The 23,518-nt window shown below is 43.9% G+C and overlaps 1 protein-coding gene across 2 annotated transcripts; it reads left to right on the top strand.

Annotated features, from left to right (window-relative positions):
* The first annotated feature begins 6,596 nt into the window (after nt 1-6,596).
* rab11fip5a (RAB11 family interacting protein 5a (class I)) lies at nt 6,597-22,082 on the top strand. Of its 2 annotated transcripts, XM_028995571.1 has the most exons (6): nt 6,597-7,226; nt 12,690-13,201; nt 13,628-14,276; nt 17,257-19,902; nt 20,651-20,792; nt 20,887-22,082. In XM_028995571.1, exons 1-6 carry the CDS (start codon nt 6,847-6,849, stop codon nt 21,142-21,144), a joined length of 4,587 nt encoding a protein of 1,528 aa, XP_028851404.1. In that variant the 5' UTR covers nt 6,597-6,846; the 3' UTR covers nt 21,145-22,082. The 2 variants fall into 2 exon arrangements, with proteins under 2 accessions (XP_028851404.1, XP_028851414.1); XM_028995581.1 differs by lacking the exon at nt 17,257-19,902.
* Nucleotides 22,083-23,518: the final 1,436 nt, after the last annotated feature.

The following is a 23,518-nucleotide window of genomic DNA, read 5'->3' as shown; positions in this document are numbered from 1 at the left end:
TACACACACACGCAATATATATATATATATTGTTAAAGACAGCCAAATATGTGAAACCGTAAAATCAGAATTGAGCCCTGGAGGATAGGATGTGGAATGACACATGAAGGCTAAGATCAAATGCAGAACAAAGGCAGACAGGCTAGACAAGCCTATATTCAGCCTGAGGTCAGACACACGTTCTCTGGGCTCTGACAGGACTGAAAACGACAGTAGAGGCATGATTAAGGAAAGTGTAGAGATGATTTAACAAGTACATAAAAGTTGCAGCATTGGGTCAAGAATTTTGATTAAGCACCCATAGGCTATAGTTAATAAATGCATGGAAAGGGTCCATCATGTCACCTATTGTGAGGCCAATTTCCATTGTCACCTCATGTTCAAGGGTCCAGACCACACACAAAGTGCTTAGCACACCCTCGTGCCTGACAACAAAAACGCCTTTGGCCTTGGGTGGGGGATTTATTTGACCTTCAGCATGTAGCCTTTGTGTTCCCACTTTCAGTATGCTGATGAAATCAATGAATAAAAGAAATACTAAATTATACCACACAAACTCTATGCCGAACAGTTTTTTGTCAGTCATTTTTCAGAAGCACACTTTTTAGTTATTGTTGTGAATCTGATGTGTAAAATAGGTTAAATTGGCAGGATCCAATAAGAAAAATGTTTTAAATAAGCTTATAGTGACACTAAAGGGGCCAGATGTGCATGTGTCTTTGTGTGTTGCTGTAGTGGTGTTTGTGGATCCTCAGTGTTCTGACCTCAGCGCTACCCTTCTGTCTAGTCTCTCTCTTTCATTTACACACACACATGCACGCACACACACACAAACACACACTTCCATCTGTAGTGGGTCAATCAAAGAAGGTCTTCCCAATACATACACTAAAAATCCTAAACACACACAGGATTATGGAGGCTTACAGAGTTCCCAGCATCCTCTGTGGATTTCAGGAACCTTGGGGGCATTGCACCCCCAAAGGCAGTTTCCACAACCCAGGCCTCCATTTGAACAAGGTCACTTTAACGAACTCAAAGACACTTGCCTTACTTTTTCTCTCTGTCCTTCTTTTGTCCACATTCACCCCCCATTTACCGACTATGATCTTTTCCTTTACACCCCGCACCCCCTGACTTCTCTTTCCCAAGTAATTGGTTGCTATCAAAGCAAAGTGGAGTCAAAACAAATCTCCTTAGAGATGCCCTGGGGTCGTTGCTGTGGAATCAGCAGCAGTCTCCGGGGAGCAGGGTGGGGTTCGGAGGTGAGCTCTGTACCAGTGTGTATATGTGTGTTAATGCGTCCATGGAAGACACAACTGCAGAGGGCGACATTCACAAAAGTAAGAAACCTGGCACACAAATTATTTGAACAGCCGAAAAGCTTCATGCTTCTGTAAAAGACGTTTATCTGAGTAATTATAATCAGCTTTTCTCTCACTCACAATTTAAATAGTGAAGTTGCCTTTGAAAAAGCTAAAATGACAAAATTTCACATATATTGTATGAACATTACATATATTTTTCCATTACATATTATATAAAAATTTCAAAGCATAATAAATAAAAGGCATATTAATCTTAGTCTATAGACTATAATTGCTCATTTATATCCAGTAAAGCAATGGAAAGGCACAGAATTTTTACAGATGGCAACAGAGTTTATCACCTTCAGGCTAGTCAGATCAGCCTGATTAAATGTTGTTTTTGATCATTTGAAATCATTTGAAACTGTGCACAGTGTGCATTCTTACAATTAAATCTTTTACAGTTTTCAAAAAATCCCAAATTCAAACAGATAAATGTCAAGAGGGTGTGCAGATTTTCTAAAAATTCTACTGAGTACCATTGCTGCTTAAAATGATTTCTCACATTTTATAACCACAACATTTCAGTCCAATAGTGCTTGGTGCAACACTCTATATTTGCCAATAGCCCGGTATATTTAGATTTTTCCAATGGCCCCGAAACGTTTTAAAGACGTTCCAATGTCTTCCTCTGGCGCCGCCTGTTTCCACGCTTGATTGACAGATAAGGAGGTCAAACCACGACTCGTTCCCACAAACAGCTCCTGCGCGCAGTTTATCGGATAATTAAAATCTAACCCGAGTTAAACCACACGGATAGGGAGTTCGCGTCCCCAGACTCGTAAACCGATAGCAGGAATGGAGCCTGAGAGGAGAGGCGACATGCGGCATGCCAGCAGCTGTGCGCTGCGTTCGCGCTGCCCGTCAGGCCCATGTGTAATCTTGCCCTCTGTTTGGATAAGCGTAAATCCCCACAGAGGTCCACTCGTACAGAACCGACTGAATCCGGAGCAGTTGGAAATGTTTGGGTTCTTGATAAATCCATTATAAACCAGTGATGCAACCCGCACTGCTTCTCTTTTCCAGCAGACATGTTGGTCTGAGGAAGAGAAGAAGGTGACAGGGTGAGTGACAGGTTAAGTAGGATTCACAGATGTGCTTTGAGCCACATGAATTAGAGTTGTGTGTGTGTGTGTGTGTCTATGTGTGGAATTTCATTATGTTGTGCTGATCTTGTTGTGATCCATGATTAGGAATCTAATAACGCTGTTTAGACTGTAAGTGGTCTATTTGCACTCCGGTTGCTGGCACACGCTTGGCCTTGACGCCAGGATGTATTAACACGAACTGTGTGAGTCTATTAATGTAAGTGTCAGTGTGGATGTCTGGACTTTCTTGAAATGATATATGTGGCATATTATATAAGATAAATGCATGAAAATGAGTGATTGGTTGAGAGGAATATGCTTGGATCTAAGTATAACTTGTTATTGGGTCAGGAAAATAGCTTCTTTCTTCCCCCAAAATATCCATTTTCACTCTTCATGAGGAAATTAAACAATATTCTGAATATTAAACTGCTTGCTTTCCGAACACTGGTCAACGTCTCAACGCTTAGATCACTTCCCACGCACCATATAAATCGAATCAACTGTCTCTGACAGATTGCTCTGTTCAGAATACGAATTTTGCATGATAACGTGCATTACTAATGTGGGAAAACATAGCCAGGGGATCACCTCACTGTGACAGTGGCAATACGTTAAAATAACATAAAATATGACATGAATTGAAATATTTTTGTGTTCTTATTTACAAAAATGATTCTACAAAATGGTCCATATTCAATTTGAATGGGAGAAAGTAGCAAGCAGATATTAATTATTTAATGCTGTTTGTGAGACCGGTATGGAGCAGTTTTGCATGTGCTGTAGCCTCAAGTAAATCACAAAATGAACAAATTAAGGAATTTTTTATCATTGCCTATAAAAATGACACTCAGTCTCACCCACTTGTCCTACTCAAGGTCACGGCTGCCTGAGTCAAACATTTGGATGCATCTGCTCTGCTCATTTTGAAGAATCCTGTGCAAGGAATATATTTAGTATTTTTGTAGCAGGAGTGAGGAAAGTATGTCGCCTCTTTTTACCTTCATGGATGCTTTGTCATCAAAAGTTGGCATCAAAAGTTGCTTCATGAGATGCCCATTAACATGACTGAATGATAAGAAAGTGTTTAGTATAAAGACTGTCCCTGTTATTTAACTATTTATTTATTAAATAGTTAACTATTTAGTAGATTACTAAATCTCACATGTTACTTCATAGATCTTTATCTTCAAAATGTTCTAAAATCCAAAAATTCAAGACCCATAAATGAGTAGGTGCTTCCAAATTCTGACTGGTAGTGTATTAGATAAATTCCTTGAACCTCTAAGCAGTTTACTTTTCTTTGGAGGAACTGGTGGATGCATGCATCTGCCAATAGACCTAACTTCTCCTTGCCAATGACTTGGCACAAAAACAGCATAAAAAGCTATGGCTTGGATTGACCTCTAATGACCTTGGGTCAAATGCAAATGTCAACCATAACTACTTGCCGAATATTGAGTAGGTTGCCTTTTGCCACCAAAACGGCCATAATCCCTCAAGGCATGAAATTCACTAGACTGCAGTAGGTGTGCTGTACTATCTGCCACCAAGTTGATAGAAGGATGACTATCGGCTTGGTGGCAGATACCACAGCACACCTACCGCAGACCTTTTTGCAGTGTGGCACAGTACATTTTCTTGCTGAAAAAGGTCACTGCAATTTGCATGTACAAATCCCACAACAGGTACAGTGCATCCGGTAAATATTCACAGCGCATCACATTTTCCACATTTTGCTTACTTTGAGCCTTATTTCAAAATGGATTAAATGCATTTTATGTCAGAACTGTACACACAACAATCCATAATGACAACATGAAAAAAGTTTACTTGAGGTTTGTGCAAATGTTTGTGCAAAACATTTTATTAAAAATAAAAAACTGAAAAATCACACATACATAAGTATTCACAGCCTTTGCTCAATACTTTGTCGATGTACCTTTGGCAGCAATTACAGCCTCAAGCCTTTTTTGAATATGATGCCACAAGTTTGGCACACCTATTCTTGGCCAGTTTGGCCCATTCCTCTTGGCAGCCCCTCAAAAGCTCCTTCAGGTTGGATATTGGATGTTTTCAAGCCACTTCTTTGATATCTTGCCTGTGTGTTTAGGGTCACTAGTCTGAGTTCAAGAGCGCTCTGGAGCAGGTTTTCATCCAGGATGACTCTGTACATTGCTGCAGTCATGGGTCCCTCTATCCTGACTAGTCTCCCAGTTCCTGCAGGTGAAAAAAAACATCCACACAGCATGATGCAGCCACCTCCGTGCTTCACTGCAGGGATGGTATTGGCCTGGTGCCTCCAAACGTGATGCCTGGCATTCACACCAAAGAGTTGTCATGTCATCAGACACATGTTTTTACTAAGGTGGCTTCCAAGTGGCTGCTCTGGGTTCACCTCGTTGTCTGACAAAGGCCTTTCTCCCCTGATCGCCCAGTTTAGGTGGCCAGGCAACTCCAGGTGGTTTTGAACTTCTTCCACTTACGGATGATGGAGGCCACTGTGCTCATTGGGACCTTCAAAGCAGCAGAATTTTTTCAGTAATCATCAAAAATCCCCGGATTTGTGCCTTGAGACATTCCTGTCTCCGAGGTCTACAGACAATTCCTTTGACATCTTTCTTGGTTTGTGCTCTGATATGCACTGTGGGACCTCATATAGACTGTTGTGTGCCTTTTCGAAATCATGTCCAATGAACTGTTTTTGCCACACACCAATTAATTTTGGACACCAATTAAGCTGCAGAAACATCTCAAGGATGATCAGAGGAAACATGATGCACCTGAGCTCAATTCTGAGTTTCATGGAAAAGGCTGTGAATACTTCTGTACATGTGCTTTCTCAGCTTCTTTTATTTGTAATAAATTTGCCAAAATCTTGTTGTCATTATAAGGTCTTGTATGTAGAGTTATGAGGAAATCATTGGAATAAGGAATAATTTGGAATGAGACTCTCACATAACAAAATGTGGACAAAGTGATGTGCTGTGAATAACCCTGGAATGAATGCAGAACCCAGGCCACCTTTTTTCATTGCTTTCTTGTCCAGTTCTGATGCGTAGGCACTTTTGCAGTGGACACGGCTTTGGCTTTGTAGCCTCATAATTATGTCACGTCCCCGTCTAATGGTTGGGAAACGTGACAACGAAGGAGAGAGATGTGAGGCGGGAATACACACGTACCAAGCCAAAGTGAAATATTGTGCTTTTATTTACAGTGAGAAGGCTGTGTGATTAGGGTGACCAGCCTGAGTTCAAGAGCGCTCTGGAGCAGATTTTCATCCAGGATGTCTCTGTACAATGCTGCAGTCATCGGTCCCTCTATACTGACTATTCAGCTAATGGGTTTGCTTTGTAGCCTCATAATTATGTCACGTCCACGTCTAATGGTTGGGAAACGTGACAACGAAGGAGAGAGATGTGTGAGGCGGGAATACACACGTACCAGGTGAAATATGGTGCTTTTATTTACAGTGAGAAACCTACAGTGCTGTACATATCAACAACAACAACAACCAACAGGAGGAACAACACAGACTATACAGTTTACACAACAAAACACAACTAACAAAACGGACCACTCTAACATGCAACAAAGGCGTTTCGCTAACTTTTCTACAGCACTCCGAAACTCTCTCCATTTGCATAATTTATCCCAACCACTGTAACCTAAAACAAATAAACAAACATTAAATTATTATATATATATATATATATATATATATATATATATACTATTTTAATTTCTAAACACACGAAATGCATAATATAAAGTGAGCTGACGAGACAGTCTCTCTCATACAGATTAGTGTCCAAGGTACGACAGGTTTGAGAATGTATTCTTAATCATGCAATGTCAATACAAAATAAAAGTTTACTTAATTTTTTGGTACATGGCTGCATGTTCTCCTCATCCTGCATTCTTCCAGCCATCCTTGCTTCCAAACTAACGGATGGATGTCCTAGGCTGTTAACGATAACCTGGATTTAATTTAATCAAGTCTGGTTTAAAATATATTTTTGCTTGTGAACGCCTGTAAAAAGCACGGAAAATAACTATTAAAAAAAAAGTGTGAAGCCCGTCTCCACTCACTTCCTGGTCCTGCGCGGGGAGCGCAGTGACGTCACAGCCGACGGCTTCTGCAGAGCAGCGCGTGCCCGCGCGCTCACACGGCGGCGGCGGCGGCGCGCGCGTAGTAAAGGCTGCGCTCGAAGTCGCGGTGCGGCGACGCCAATTCGTCCCGTAGACTCGGAGGTGTAGACATACTGCTGGCGACAGGCCGAGGCGGAGGCGCGGCCGGATGCGGGGCTAGGCTGGCTGCAGCCGCACCGCGGGCGCAGTCCGGGAGACGCCGGTGACCGGTGCTCCCCGGCGTTCGCGTGGATGCCGACATGTCAGCGGTAAACGCGGACGATGAGCAGCTGCGCTGGGTGCCCACGCACGTGCAGGTGACAGTGCTGCGGGCCCGGGGTCTGCGCGCGAAGGGCAAGCATGGCACGAGCGACGTGTACATCATCATCCAGGTGGCCAAGGAGAAGTACTCCACATGCGTCATGGAGAAGACCACCAGCCCGGAGTGGGCCGAGGAGTGCGTGTTTGAGCTGCTGCCCGGCGTGCTCGAGCCGGGCGGCCGAGATGCGCGCCCCCCGGGGAGCTGCGATCTGACGCTCACCGCCATGCACCGCGCACTCATGGGCCTGGACGTCTTCCTCGGGCAGGTCGTGATTCCTCTGGATCGGACGTTCCAGGGGCGGATATGCATGAAAAACGAGTAAGTGTGTATGTCTTTTTTTTTTTTTTTCCTTCTCCACTGCAGACAAATTATTCGTCTACAGATTTGTTGAGGTATGAAGTGAGAGCGGGAGCCACACGACATATCCCGAACACTTACAGCCGGCCCAGTAAAGTTACCAAAACGCGTCCTTACATCTGGCCCAGCGAGCGAGAAAGTGCTCACGGAGAATTCCAGATGTTGCCAGGTGCGGCGTGAGAAACGAGCGTTCATAAATATAAACGCGATGTACTGCATTCTGGCGTATGGAGGTATTTTCGAGCGGGGTTTGCCCCCTGACTCTTCCATTCGGTGTTTAGGAACGACCTCCCAAACGCGTCAGCCAGCGTGCAGAAGTTCGACTTTACGATGCGACTGACGCCGAGAGTCGCTTCTTTTTGGCGGACGTGGCAACACCGAGTGCTGCATTCCGCTCCTCTGCAGTCACGCCCTCTCCCTTCCACCGACTCCCCATGCAATGCTGGCGGCCACAAGCCATCCTTCGCGACATGTGTTGGTGGCCGTGTACAATTTACAGGCTTTCAAAAGTGCCCCTTTGCACGAGCTAACTGACTAATTCTGACAGAGGAAAGGGAGGTGCTGTCATGATTCGGATTATGTAATGTGAAGGGTCAGAAATACACTTAACTGTAAAGATACTGTTGGATCCACTGGCCTTACTCTTAAAAAACTATTGGCACTGTTTTTGGAGGGAGTGTCAGTATGTTGAAATAGAAAGCAAGTAGGTTTTAAGTCTGTCACAATTCCTTACATGACAATTTCTATGCTATTATCCTCCAGATTGGCATTTCAGGACACACAAACAGGAAGCCAAAAAGTACCTGCAAGTGAGGTAAACCCCCCCCATGCCGGGTCCTTTGTCGCATTATAGAGCTTCACTTCTCAACATCTGATTGATCAAGCACGACCCACTTCCTGCGTGCGCTCACCAAACAGGAAAGGCAAATATTATTTATAAAGGACAGGAAGCCGAATAGAGGGGGAGGCGGCGGTAAGGGTGGTGGGGTTTGTTGTGTGTAGGACTGATGTAGTGGTAGCTTCAGGGTTTGGGTTATGGCTGTAAGGAATAGGGTGTGGTAAGTTTTGGTTAAGATGCCCCATCCTACAGGCCACAAACTCGGTCTCTGTTCCTCTCTTGAATACATTTGGTGGCATATAATAATATGTGATGATCAGTTGTTTATTAGCGTCAGCATGGTTCAAAATTTCAAATAATGAAATTATGAATACAGAAGCATTGGCCTTGGTTGTTTCATTTTGAAGGTCCTGTATTCTGATTTAAAATGTTTAGGTCTTAGTCGTCCCCTAACGCTGTATCTGAGGTCATGGTGCAGAATTACTGCCACTTTAATCCAGTCCCACAATGAGATTCCCCAGGACACGCCGTTTCGGTGTCTGTAGCTTTAAATGAACATGTGGATAAGAGAGGCGGGACGAGAGCGGCCTATAGAAGTTGAGCAGGCATTCGTCATCAGCACCATTCACCAACCACAATGTTTGGTGCAGTTCTTCCCAAAAAATGAAATTAACCCCCTGGTTCTTCAGACTGTCATGATTGACCAAAAAACCCGCAACTGCAATGCTTCACACGTTTGGAAGCCATGAGTGTTGGTGGAGTTAGCAGAGGGGTGGTAGATTCAATGGGCGGACAAAAGCATTTGGAATGTCTCCGCTTATGTGATCATAAAGGGAAAATTCCAAATTCCAGAGTTGCTGCTCTGAAGTGCAAAGCAGAAAGGCCATGGCACTCTATATACATATCAACATTTTTAGCCACTGCAGGACCATGGACAGACTAGTATCAACTCGTATCAATGTTAAATAATCTCACAAAGTGACAATTTCACAATAGGGGACGTTTACTCATTGCAGAAGCCCTCTTTCCGCCGTTCTAGTTGTGGTTTTTAACGATTATGTCCAAATACTTCTGTCCTGGTGTCCTAGCAGCAGATGATCCATTGCAGGGTGTAAAAAGGTTTGCCAGTAGACCCAGACGGCCTGGACGGGGTTTGGTAGGGGCGAGCTCTGATAAACACTGAGAAACAGTGGGAGGGTGCAGTACAGAGGCCGAGCGTATCAACTTCTGACACAAAGCACATTTCTCCCGGGCGGCGTGCTTTTAGAGTAAGAGACATAGTGAGGAAATACCCAGCAGGGTGTGTGTGGTTTGAGAAGAAGGTCTTGCGAGTGAATTACTGCCAGCGGTGGGCGTTTTCCTGGCTTTGATGTCCTATAAAAAACACTGAAAGGCAGAAATACTTTGAGCCTCCACGTGCTTTTCTGCCGCTGTGTTGTCCGGTTCCATCCCTCTCAGCATTCCCCAATCTAGTCACGTGTTTGTGTGTCTGTGTTTTTTCGTCCCATTTTTTATGTATTTATTTCTTTTTTTGCTTAGTCATACTACTGACCTTTCAGGTCAAATGTGCTGCAGGTGAAGTAACAGCCGGGTTGCAGATTCAGAGTCCTACGGGGAAGGTACCAGAAGAAGAGTGTAAATTATGGAGAGATTAAGGAAAGTAAATGTAGACAGATACCTGAATCTGGGGCAATTAAACTTTATTATGTTTCCGACTATGCTGATTGAACTGGGTGCATTGGAAGGAGCTGAGGAAGGAAACAGACTCGATGGTCAGGAATAAACATGGCAGGTATAAATTGTATTGGAAATACACATAACGCAAAGTAAACATAATAGATCTCGAATGGACCTGGAGCCTTTCACTGTTACTTTAACCTTGTACCTGGGACCAGAAGACTGCAGACATAAGCAGGTTTGCTTGTAGCATTTGCAAAGGTGCTAAAGGTCTGCCCAGCAGCATTACTACTAGAGTTGGGTCGATACTGGATCCTTCCATATCAATTATTTATTCACAAAATGCATTGATTTTGTATAATACCTTATTATGCAAGAGCTAATTTAGCCAATCACGTGGATCAGGATATTTAACAGTGGGTGTACAAGCAGAGGGAACCATGTATGTTGCTCTATATGCTATATATGTCACGTATTTTAAACAGGGTAATTTCTGTCACCAAAACACGGATGCTTGACAGCATAGCAGCAACTTGTCGAAGGTGGTTACACATAATGTGGGTAATCTTTATCACCACCAATCAAGACTGTTCCTTGAACCCATATTTTAATCTAATCTTGGTTCATGTTGCTGTCAAATGTCAGAAGAAAACTATTCTGTGTACAAAGTCAGAATAAAAAATGTAGTATTAATACTTTCAATCTGGTTAATATGGATGAAATCTGGAAACTTGAAGTGTAAGTGTTGTATATGTGCACATACATAGCTGTGTGCAGGTTTTTGTCTTTGAGGAAGTAGTGTCTGGGATTGGCAAATTCCCACTTCTGCAGATGGCTTTGATATTCTGCGACAGCCGATATGGAATTGTTTGCTTGTGATTGCATGAATGAAAGAAGAATGTCTTTGTGTGTTTGATACGGGCACTGTGAAAAACTAAAAGTTGGGAAAACTTCAAATTTAAGGCAACCAGCTGCGAAGCATTTTTAAGCTCTCTCAACTTCATGCCCATGTAGTTGTGGCATAAAGTTGAGAACTTAAATATGCTTCTCAGCCTGTTTGTATTGACAAAGTACACATGTAGCATGTACACACAGTCCATTGGAAGACAAATTTTAAACTGTTCTGTTGTCCCATACTTATCCTGAACTGACCTCAGATGTAGACCATATTAAATGCATAAACCCCTCTTATAGGGATAATTACTTGAACAGATTTTTTTTGTTGGTCTAGTAACAGGACGGTCTGCTAAAAGAGAAAAATAACACTGCTCATATTTATGTGTGTGTGTGTCAGGGACATTGTTCTTGATCAGCAAATGTGGTGCAGCTGTGTGGCTACAAATAGATTTTGGCCAACGGTAGGTTTAAAACGGAAAATAAAGCATTTTTAAAAGACTTAGTCCGGCCCTGCACGTGAGGTGTGTTGTTTGCAATCACAGAGAATCGCGCTGATGAGAGGACCCTGACTTGACCTGACTCGTCAGCATTTGTGCATGCATGTGCATTTGAGCTGAGGAAGAAAGAGAAGAACACAGAGTGTTCGAGCCGAACCTGAGAGCCTGACCCCTGAGCAGCGCTGTGACCTTCTTCCAGTTTGTCACACACCGCACAATGTTCAAACCCAGATGCCACAGGAAACGAATGATGAAACTAGGAAGTGGGGAAGTTGAGAATCAGAGTTTCTTTCTTCTCCTCCGTTCTCGAAGGTGACTTCACACGAATGTAGAATGCAGGTGAAAACGAACTGGCAATTTTACTTACTTATCACCTCCAATTGGCATTCAGAGTTGTTAGTTCTGCCGTAACTGACTCACATTTTGCTTAACTCAGTGTGTCCTCTGTAACTCTACACACGGCAGTGCTCTCTGTATGTGGACATTATGAACGTGAAGTGATTGTCATTGTGATACACAGCACATCACACGGTGTCACAACGAAATGTGTCCTCTGCATTTAACCATCACCCTTGGTGAGCAGTGGGCATGACAGGCACCTAGGGAGCAGTGTGTGGGGACGGTGCTTTGCTCAGTGGGACCTCAGTGGCACCATGGCGGATCGGAATTCGAACCGGCAACCTTCTGATTGTGTGGCCGCTTCCTTGACCTTCCTTAAATGCCACCACCGCCCCGCTATGCCACCACTTCCCCATGATATGATATTTGTCCTCAGTGCCGTGAAGCTGAAACCTAGTCTGGAGTTAATAAGGAACCATTGTACACTTTAAATCGTATAATTAAATTTTGGGGAATGAAGCTTCCAGTGCCCAAGTACATGTCTGTAATATACTGTTTGCATATTAGGAGCTATAAGCAAGTTTATGCATAGATATTAATGTAATTTGGATGTCTCTTCAACATCCAGTATATCTTCCAACTAATAAACCACCACTGTGAGACATTTTTACCAATATGAAGACAATGCACGTGTCCATTGCAAATTCATGTCTGCAATCTAACAATTTAAATGAATGCCACTAAATGTGCAATTGATAAAATTATGATAAAATATTATGATAATTAATTGTGATCACTGGTTAAGTGAAATATATGTTTATGTATTCTAGATCTTTGAATGAGCATTTGAATAGATAATGTAATTTGGGTTTGAGGTCAGTGGTGGCCTAGCGGTTAAGGAAGCGGCCCCCTAATCAGAAGGTTGCCGGTTCGAATCCCGATCCGCCAAGGTGCCACTGAGTAAAGCACCGTCCCCACACACTGCTCCCCGGGCGCTTGTCATGGCTGCCCACTGCTCACTAAGGGTGATGGGTTAAAAAAAAAAAAGAATATAGTATACACAATACAGAAGTAGACTTGAAGTGGGTCAGAGACCCATTGCCACTCCAAGATTGCACTGAAATGATGTGTACATTTTCATTTACACTTTGATAACTTCCCCATTTTGCTCTGCAGATGGTTCAAGTTTCAGTCTAAGTCAGGCAAGAAAGAAAAAGAACGGGGGGAGCTGCAGGTAACAGTTCAGTTCACACGACACAACCTGACCGCCAGCATGTATGACCTCTCAATGAAGGAGAAGCCGCACTCCGCCTTCAGTAAGCTAAAGCAACGCATTCGTGGCAAGAAACGTGTGGCGGAGGAAGACTCCTCCTCTGCAATCATCCCCGGCGGCTACGGAGCCCTGGCGCGCATGCGGGGCCGGTTGCCGAGTGATGGAGGTGGGGAGGAAGACTATGAGGACGATGAAGGCGGTGAGGCAAGGAGGAGTAAGATGCGGAACTTCTTCCTGAGAGGGAGGTTGCGGAAGTCGTCGGACACTCGCTCAAGCACGTCGCTGGGATCGGAGAGCAGCGAGTCGTCTTCGCGTGGCGGGAGCCTCAGCCCAACTGCTGGCATCAGCGTGGTGGTGTCTGACCTCTCCAACTCCCCCAGCAACAGCAGCAACTTCACAGCTGACAACAGCCCAGGTTATGTTTTGCTTTTGTAAAAAAATGTATACGAAACCTTCAATTCTTTACATTTACAGCATTTAGCAGACACGACTTACAATCAGTAGTTACAGGGACAGTCCCCCTCTGGAGATACTCAGGGTTAAGTGTCTTGTTCAGGGACACAGTGGTAGTAAGTGGGGTTTGAAACTAGGGCTTCTGGTTCATAGGCTAGTGTGTTACATACTAGGCTACTACCACCAATATGAATGAATATAAACATGAGATGGCCTATGGCCCTACCAGGGACTTTCAAACTTTTCATTATATAATGAAACCCTGAAAAGGAGGTGAATATTTTGGTTGGTTAACCTTCAGGACAGAGCTTGTTATAAACCTTGAAGATATTGGTTGAGAACAGCGCACTTCTCATGTTTTGTATTTTCTCTCATGTTTCTTCCACAGAACACACAGTAGCCCCTTCACCTCAAGTATCTCCACACAAGCACATTGCTGATGGAGTTGGTGAGATTTCCATCCTTGTACCAGAGTTATACACACAGGAGTGTCTTATCTCTGGTACTGCATTTCCCGCTTTGCCGTCTGTCTTCGTCAATGGTAATCCAGTTGAGTCTCCGCTCCCGTCTCCACACTCTGGACCCAAACCTCTACCACAACTTTCCATCGAGAAACCAGCTCATCCCAAAGCACTTCCCTCCACCCTGACTCCAGCCATGGGATCATTTCAAAAGGTTTCAGCCCTTTCCCTGTCCCTTCAGAACCTCTCTATTTCCCGACTTGAGACACATCCTGGACCAATGGATGGGCGCCGTTGGTCTTTGGACAAGGCAGGAGATGAGGAGAGGGCTGAAATCGCAGCTGCGTTGGAGCAGGCTGGCAAACTGGAGGCGGAAGAGAGGAATGTAACCGAACATCAGCAGGAAGCCACAGGCGACGTGGAGGTGAAGAAACAGAAACGGGGACTGTTTTCGCATTGTCGGAGCGATTTGGCCGGCAAGACGCCAATCACAGGCAAAGATGAATCAGCCCTGCCTTCATCAGAAGGAAAGCATAGAGGATGGTTCAACTCCAAAGACTTGCACAACAAACCTAGGTGAGTTATGGTCATTCTTCATCTGATCAGCTCATAACTAAAAGGGATAAAAGTGGAAGATCTGCTAAGATCTGTCTATTGTATTGTTATATATCTGTATCCAGTGTGCCACTTGGCTTTAAAATAATCTGTATTGACTGGATGACCCGGAATTGGTTTTCTGTTTTTTAATAATGGAATAGAAAGACCTGAAATTTGGTTGGTTGGCCATGCGTCTGCTTTTGGTCAGTCATTTTTCTTCTCATTACCTAGTTTGTCTAACACTCACAAGCACAAAGATACTTATCTGACTGCAAAATAGCAATTGTGGCTTAAGATGGAAAGACACCTGGGGAGCAGCATTTGGGGTGATTCATGATTTGAACTGACAACCTTGCAATTACGGGTCTGCTTCCTTACCCACTAGACCCAAACAGCATGATTATTAAAACATCGCACATTATTAATATTTGCTTATATTGCTTTCCAAATACATATTTTATTATTTCTTTAAAAAAATGTTTAGCTTTAAATTCATTTTGAATCTGTTAGCAAGAGGATCCTGGAAATGCTCAGGAGGTTAGCTTGGAACCAACTAAGGAGCAAGACCTTGTTTCACAAGCAAGTTAATGTCCTCTATTAAGAAAATTTGACTTTGTGAGATAATTTAACATTAATACGAGTTCCCCTAGACTGTCAGTGGTCCTGGAGTGGCTAGAAATGTATATGTATAAAGTGTGCTTTGGCCGTTCTGCTTCGCTGTTCAGAGAGCTCAGATGGTTGGATCTGGAATTTCTCCCCTTACATCCTGTAAAGTTACCTCCTTCTCATGCTTTTCCCGCCCAGAGAATTTTCCACCCCTCCCCTAAAAACAGGAACTCCACCGACACGTCCAAAGCAATGCAGTGGCTTGGTGATTGGATGTAAAAAATTGCACAGATGTATTTTTTCTGTTCCGACTCTGAAGAAGCATTGGTTTTAATTTTATTTCTTCTGGAAATACACAGACACGACTTCCTGTTTGGTCCAAACATTGTGGTTTGGTGAATGGTGTTTGTGACATAATTCCCGTGAATGCCCACTATTCTCCTCGTCCTGCCTCGCTGCTCCTCGTTTGCATTTAAGGCTACAGACATGGAAACGGCTCATCCTGGGGAGTTGTCACTGTGGGACTGGCAGAATGTGGATGTAATTCTGCACCAAGGCTGAGTCTTGGACAGAGACTTCGGATACACTTTTAGGGGGCCAATAAGACCGATATAAAAGCAATAACTTTATTCATAATAGTGGAACTTTTATACTATCATGGATTGCTCCTTTCACTGTGTGCACCGTGTGCTGTGCTGCTGTGTATCACATGTGACAATCACTTCACTTTACTTTACTTTACTTTAGTGTTAGATTAGGATTTTAATTGATTTTTATGATTTTGAGACTTTAAAGCTTACTTCAGTTTGAACCTGGAAATAATGGCTTGTTCTGTGCTAGAGCATGTGTAATTTTAGGTCGTAATGCGTTCAGCCTTAGCAAGCTTAGCCTAGCTTTGGCTAGCATGCTAAAGTACTCCGGGCTCAGGTTCTGGTTACAGCTGCATCTGCAATGCAGAGGGGTGTTGCCCAGGAGTTCACAATTACTCTGTGTGAAGTCCTCTTACTCTCGCTTTCTCCTTACGCTCTCAGCTCTGGGTTATTTTAGCGTAATATAATTCACAATGTCAAGCCAGGCATCATATTGCATTTCGACAAACCCGGTGTCAGCATCGCGTCTCAGACACAATCAATGTGTGTGTGTGTGTGTTTAGCCCTAAGCATGTGCAATTTTCACACATGCCCTTAAACCATCTAGCTCATTACTTAAGCAAATTAAACCGTTTCCCAGCACATATACAAATTTTGTATGGCATTCTGTGGTAAATGTGCGTGCTTGATGCCTAGAATGGATATTAGATTACAAGTTTCTGTGTTGGTGTCAAGTCACCTTTGTGAAAGATTCTGAGCGTTTTAGCCGTCACACTCACAAAGCTGTAAGTCAATTACTTTTTCTGTCTTCGCATTGGCCTTGTGTGTTTTTGAGCGAGTTTGAAAGGGAAGAAAAGGATAGGAAGTGGTCTTCTCTAGTTATTTCAGTATAGCAAGACACAAATTTGTACATGTACATGCATAAAAAGGAAGACGCCAACTTATTTGTGCCTCAGTAGCTAACATGTTTGAACACAAATACAACTTTAATTACGATGTATCAGTCTGATCTTGTTTGGTTGTCCTCTTATTTGCGTGTCTCTTTCCTGGTAACATAAGGGATTTTCAAATAGTCTTTTCTCTAATCTGGGTCAGTAATACATGTAAAATGTGAAATGGAGATTTTGTGGGTTACTTGAATGACTCATCATTTAGAAATGCACCATCAGACCTCATCATGATGACTGCGAGCATGGTGCCAGCAGAGAAGATTGTGTGTTCCATCTGTGTATTTGAATCTTGGACCCAACATTTACAGGAGAAGTTATTTTAAGTGCATAAAACAGTGTACAATAGTGCCATTATTAGACGTTTTGAGTGCCTTACCACCTGCAGGCATTGAGATGATGAAACATCAGACACAGTGTCACCAGGCTGAAACAGAGCCCTTGTTTGCTGTGGAAAATGAAGAGGACAGTGGTGTTTTCTGCTTGCCTCATCTGTGACATTCAAGCACATGATTCAATGACTGAGACACCAGCGGGACTAGGAGGACACCCAAAGTGGTCCAAATGTCTGATACTTCCTGAATTTATTTAGCATGTTGCACAGCACGAGACATGGAACCTACTATGGGCAGAGTGGCCTGAGACTCTTTAATGATAACTGTGTTAAGATACAATAATGTTCCAACTGTTCATGGGTGTTGACCACCACTGTCATCTGTGTTTATTGAGAGGGGGCATAAGGTCATTTTGACATGGTGATTGGATAGTCTGGGTTCAGTCTCTATTGACCAAGAATGTATGTGTTTTCCCTTCCAGCCAGTTGGTGTGTCCTTGTGACCACAGCACAGACACAATTCTTTACCCTTTACCATCCTGTCTGAATAACCCTTTCACTTCACCAGTATCTCTTACACCTTCCAACCCCTTTCTTACCCTTCTCCAGCAGAATCCTTTCTTTGAGGAAATCCAAGCTGCTGCTGTTCTAACCTCTAACCCTCCTGCTCTGCCATGTTTCTTCAGCCCAACCTGGTTTGACCAAGAGGCTTCTCCCAACTGGCACAGAGAGTGGGAGCAATGTCATTGGATGGATAATGGAATGGAGATTCAAGTCGGTGGTGACAAGCTATTTGGCCAGAATCCTTTTCAAGAGACTGGTGCTTTAGAAGACCATGTTTGGAGTAACCCTTTCACAGGTTTTGGGATTGATATTGAAGCATCTCACTCTCAGGAAATGTCAAGCTTTAACCAATCAGAGGTCTCTTTTACAGAGGGTTCTCAACTGGAGTTTAGTGAAATATGGAAGTTGGCTAAAGCTTACAATGAATTAACGCCGAGTTCAAAGTGCCCAAATGGAACACTGGTGAGCCAAAAACACATGTTATCTATCCCTGCTGCTCCTGATGCGGGAAAGAGATGTGGTGAGCTTGGAGCAGTGCCCTCTCCTGGTTCCTGTGGCCACAGAGGCAGGGGGTTAATGCTCCCATTCAACAACTCATCTCAGCCTGCTGTTTACAAAGAAGTTAGCTCAGATGACACACTGGAACCTCCCACCATTGTGTTTGATTCTCCAGCATGGGAATTGGACCACCTGCAGAGTAACCCTAACAATTCCATCTCAAGAATTTCCAAACAGGAGGCCTCGAAAGAGCCGGACCAGACGAGGGCTGAAGAAATTGATCGGAAGTCACGTCTGTTGTATTGTCTTTCTGCTGAGCGACCACCCCAGCTGACTTCATGCACCAGTATACTAGTGAAGAGCAGCAGTCTAGAGTTGGATGCCAAGGATGCTGATTACATTGATGTATCAATGCAAGTTATGCCAGTAAACTCACCGTCAGTCTATCATGCTCCTGGGGACTTGATCTGTGTATCAGGATTTCACAGTGGTTCTCTGGTTTTTGAAGATGATCAGCTACATGATGCTACTAAGGAGGGGCAGAATGCTAGCAAGTGCACCAGTAGCCTATGTGAAAAAGGTGATGTCACTGTATCCTGTCAAGTTCATCAGTACTCTGCTAGCATTAGTCCAGCCATCAGTGATATTATTAATGTTAACTCTGATGTGTTTGTTAGCCCCTCCAGTACTAACCATCCATTCAGGCCTAGTTTTATTGCACAACCCAGCCCTGTGTGCAATCAGGAACTACTGCCAGTTCCTCAGTCAGGTTTTTCTCCCGTCAGTGATTTTTATATGAGCGCTGACTCTGAGAGTTACCACAGCTGCTCCTCCACACAGCACTGTGGCTCTGTTTGGTCCCAGTGTTCACTGCTAGCTATGCCAAAAAACAGCCCCTGCGAGCTCGAACAGGAAAACTTGCCAAAAAACAACCCCCCACAAGAACCTTTGCCAACATGTGACCCTGGAGTGGAAGGCTTGCCAAAATGTGACCAATTACAACAATCCTTGCTAAAACATGATCTTTGTGAAGATGCTATGCCAAAATATAACCCCTTTCAGCATGGAGTGCCAGCATATGCTTGTGAGGAGGGTGCCATGCCGGTGCAAGACTTTTTGCCAAAAACACTGTCAATGGGTGGAGAGCACTTCCAAAAAAAACCAGCGTCCCACTTTTCAGAGGATGCAACATCAGAGAACCTGGCTCAACAACTTATGCCAACAGAGAAATCGGATGAGAACTACTTTCTAACATTTAACTTTTCTGAGGAACTTGCGACAGAATCTGACCCTGTAGATGGTGATTGTTCAAGTTCTGAATTTATCCAGACAGAGATACCAAATGTTGTTTCAGAGACGGAGCAGGCTACCTTGGATTCTGGAGCAATGGGAAGTGAAGTTTTGCATTTTAAGATGGTTTCTGATGACAAGGCAGCTTTTGAGAATTCAACACTGGAACATTCCCTGTTAGATGAGGATGTGACCACAGACTGCTCTAATGTAGACTGGACTTCAGTGGGTTCTGATTTATTTACAACTGATTTATTTACAAGCCCAGTGGGTACCGAACATGAACATGTGGAGGCCACTGACCTGGCACATATTTACACAAGTTTTGGAGAGTCAGAGGAAACCCCACCTTCATCCTCCATTTCCCAAGACCTGGTCATAACTCACCTGCTGACTAGTACAAACTCTAAAAGCCACTTTAACTCCCCAGTAAGTCCCTCTAAAATGGCTGATGTGTGTCCAGAGGCCACTTGTGCTTCGGGTGGTGGGCGATTGCGTTTGGCACCAGTAGAGCGGCACGACCATGGAAACATACTTGCATCAAGTGTGGGGAATGACCTCACATTGACCTTCCCACCTTTGCCGCATGACCTTTCTCCTCTGGCCTCCTCTACCCCTTCTGCTGCCATCTCTGCCCTCTGCCCCTGTCCCTCCATTACCTCTTCATCAGCATTGGCACCAGATGTGTGCCCTTCTCCTTCTGCCAGGGCAGTGATTGGTGCGCCCCGTGCAGATATTTCCCAGTGGAAACGTCAGTCATCCAATCAGCGTTCAAGGTAAGAGAACACTAAGAGGCAGGTCCAGAGCAAGGCTTGCAGTCCTGCTGTGATTGGTGGAGGTGTTTTTGTGTTCAGTTCCTAGTTGGGCTCCTATTTTAGGGATTCTTTCATTGATTCTGAAAATATTTCTGCTGTTGATTTTAGAGTTTCTCTGCATGGCTTATTTATCGTCATTTGGTGATTATTTGGGTGATGGGACAAATTCTGTGTCTTTTTTTTCCTGCCCTCTTTGACTCTTTGATCCCTTGCTTGTTTTTTTTTTTTTTTCTCCCACTGTTGAATCAGCGTGTACCCCAGAGTGAATGACTGGTCTTTCTCTGTTTGGTGGTGCTCCTTGTTTTCTCTGTGGATTTCACACACCCCTTTTGTTTTGGGGGTTGGAGGGGAACAGGAGGCTCTGCCCAATTAGCAGGTGGGATCAGGACTGAAGAGATAATTATTTTTCCCTCCCCACCTCCCTCAGGCCTCACACCCTTCTATCTCCAGCTTCACAGTGGCCTGGGGCATTGCAACGTGTGCATATGTGTATTGTTAGAGACAGTTGGGGATATGCTGTGGAGTCGTGGGTCAGGAGGTTATTGCACGCACGCACGCACGCACGCACGCACGCACACACACACACACACACACACACACACACACACACACACACAGACCCACAGCTCATCGCTGATCAAGACTGCAAAACATTATAGATATTTTTATCCCTCTCCCTGTTTCCATTTTCTGTCCTCTGTCTTGATAGTCCACACCTGGTGAAACCACTAACACCCCCTGGAGGAGAGGAGAGGAGGTCTGAAGGACGGTCTGTACTTGAGAAGCTGAAGTCCACCATTCACCCTGGCCGCAGCCATCACCATGGTGATCAGGAGACAGACAGGGCCAAGGTATACATCTGTAGGTCATCCTATAGTGTCTTCAGTTTAAAGCTTCTACATTTCATTCAGAATGTGTGTGTGTGTTTTTTTTTTTTCTCCTCAGGGTCTTGTGGAGGGAGGTGGCTCATATTACCACCTGGCCCACAGTGAGCTAGTATCACTACTAGTACAGCGAGAAGTGGACATTCAGCATGAGAGGGAGGAGTTTGAGCGGCAGGGCTTGTTGCTCGAGAAGCGGGAGGCAGAGCTCCGCAAGACCAGGCTTCTGATTCGTGACTTGGAGGATTACATCGATACCTTGCTGGTGCGCATCATGGAACAGACACCCACTCTGCTGCAGGTCCGCGGAAAGCTCAAGTGACCCCTTGGGCCACCAACCACCAAACCTTTGCCCTGTTGTTTGTCTGGTGTTTGCCTTTGTTCACCTAGCATTAGACCTAAATGCTCAACAAACCTTTCTTCCAGCTCCTGGGTGAATGGCATTACCTGCACTGCACTTGCTGGCATACTAGTGTAGAGTCCTGGCATCAGAGGGCAGGGATGGAGGGGGCACTTGAGTTGGCATGCTTATTTATACCCAAACACATCAACACCCAGATACTGCAACTCAGGTGGGATAGGGTGGTTGTGGTTTGTGGTGGTGGGATATTTTGTGGGTCCTCAGGTAAAACCAGCTGTGTATGAATAGGGGTGATTTCGTAGTACGCAAGCTTACTATTTCTACACTCTGGTTTGTGCGCGTGTTTAACCATCATATATTGTTGGGAGTTCCAGCAATAAACAAAATCCAGATACATGCATACTTGAGCGCACATGAACATGTACAACAGGCCATAGAGACTGCGATCTGTGTCAATCCACATTTTCACTTTTTAATTTTTACCATGTCATGGCATATTGACGTGCATCATATAATTACTGGGAGGAGAGATAGGGACAGAAATACTTTCCAGATGGTTCCAGCTCTTTTTCTCCCTTGTACTCCTGACCCTCACAGACTAGGCTGCTGGCAGTAAAGCCCCTCCCTCTTTCAGTGCATTGTCCATCCAATATCCACTCCCCAGTGCTTTGGCCTGACCAGACTCCTGGCTGCGGCGCCCTCTGATGTCAGTCAGTCAGTCTGTCTGTCTGTCTGTCTGTCTGTCACTCCTGCAGTCACGCCTCTCAAAACGAAACGCCAACTGCTGCCTTACTGTACTGCCTGTCTCTTGGTCCACATTTTTGTTACTATCAGCACCTCATGGCCAAAAAAAAAAAAAAAACTCAGATGAGATGAGGCTCATAGATAGTAAGCCTTCCCGTGACTGTTAAAATTTACATTAGAGAGGACTGTGAGATGACTGAGAGCTCAAAGGAGGTCTGAGGACCGCCGTCACCATGGAAGTATCATTAGATGCAGCCACTGCTCTGACCTCTGCGAATGTTTTTACACTTCAGCGCTACTCGTTATGTTACTCCGATCTTAAAGCTACACAGCCATGTAGTAGAGATCTGCTGTGTTGTCCCACCTCACCTGCACGGCCGAGCAGTTGCTTCTCCAGGCCTGTGACGGTGGAACTTGTTAGCAGTTGTTGTTAGCAATCGTCGACGTCTAGAGAGAGTCCAGCACCACGTTAGAGTGTGGCAAAAACTCTCGACCTTTTCAGAATCTATGTTGGCGGTTCACTTGGGCCTCACTGGGCACCTTCTCTGTGACCGTTCCAGTGGACACGACCTTGCTGAGATGACTTTCTGTAGCAACACATGTTTCTTCCTCCTGAACTACAGAATACGAGCTACGCGCCTGAAGAATAATTCCTAATTGTGATCTAGCACTAATAAAAGTAATAAATTACACAGTGTCTTCCCTTTTAAACCTTTTTTCACGGCCACTGTTCACGCTGGTTGATTGTATCACGTGGGATGTTCACTTCTAAGCTGGAAAGGTTTACAGCTTTTAAAATGTTTTAGGTCTGTGTCATTTTCTACATTAAATTAAAAAGCAAACATTTTTTATCTTATACTGTTTTTTTATATGTTGTGTTTTCTTTTGGTTGCTGTTTTAAGGCGCACTATCTTATATTTTATTTAAAGTTAAGGGTTTGCTTCATTGTTTTGTTCCACCAAGTTAGTCTGTAATAAAATAACTGGAGTTGAGTCGTGGGCTTTCTGTCTTTGCAGATACCAAATAAAAGAATAAAATGTATGTAATATTTGTTTGATAACATATTATGCAATGCAGAGTATTTTCTGTACTGAGCATTTCTTTATTTTGATATGTTTTTATGTTCTTTATTTTGATATTACTCAAAAAATGCAGACAAGAAAGGGCTCCTAGACAAATGAGGAAGAAGAATGCTGTGTTCATGTTTTTTTTTTTTTTTTTTTTTTTAAACTCTAGAGAAATGGCGCTGCAGATCACTAGTTCCTGAACTTGGATTATAAATGAAAAGGATTATAAGGATTATAAATGAAACCTCTCATTACCTGCCCTACAGTGTTAGCTTATTCTTTTAAAAATTATGTAGATTTATTTGCATTAGTGGCTTATTGACCCAGAAACTGCAACTCTGCTGCGGCATCGGCCTTCTATTTTTCTAAGACAGAGTATATATGTGTAAAAGGCTTTCTCCAGAATGTGTGTATGAAGATGGAAAGACAGTTTTTCTCCTCCCTTCCTCCTTTAATAGCTAGCTGAATTTCCCTGAATGGATGTCAACATCATCATCAGCCCTCTGTCTTTTCTTCTCATTAAC

This window comes from Denticeps clupeoides, chromosome 1, assembly GCF_900700375.1.
Source record: "Denticeps clupeoides chromosome 1, fDenClu1.1, whole genome shotgun sequence".
Classification (NCBI taxonomy): Eukaryota; Metazoa; Chordata; class Actinopteri; order Clupeiformes; family Denticipitidae; genus Denticeps; species Denticeps clupeoides.
Note: the sequence above shows the minus strand (reverse complement) of the source record. Positions and strands in the feature narration are given on the sequence as shown.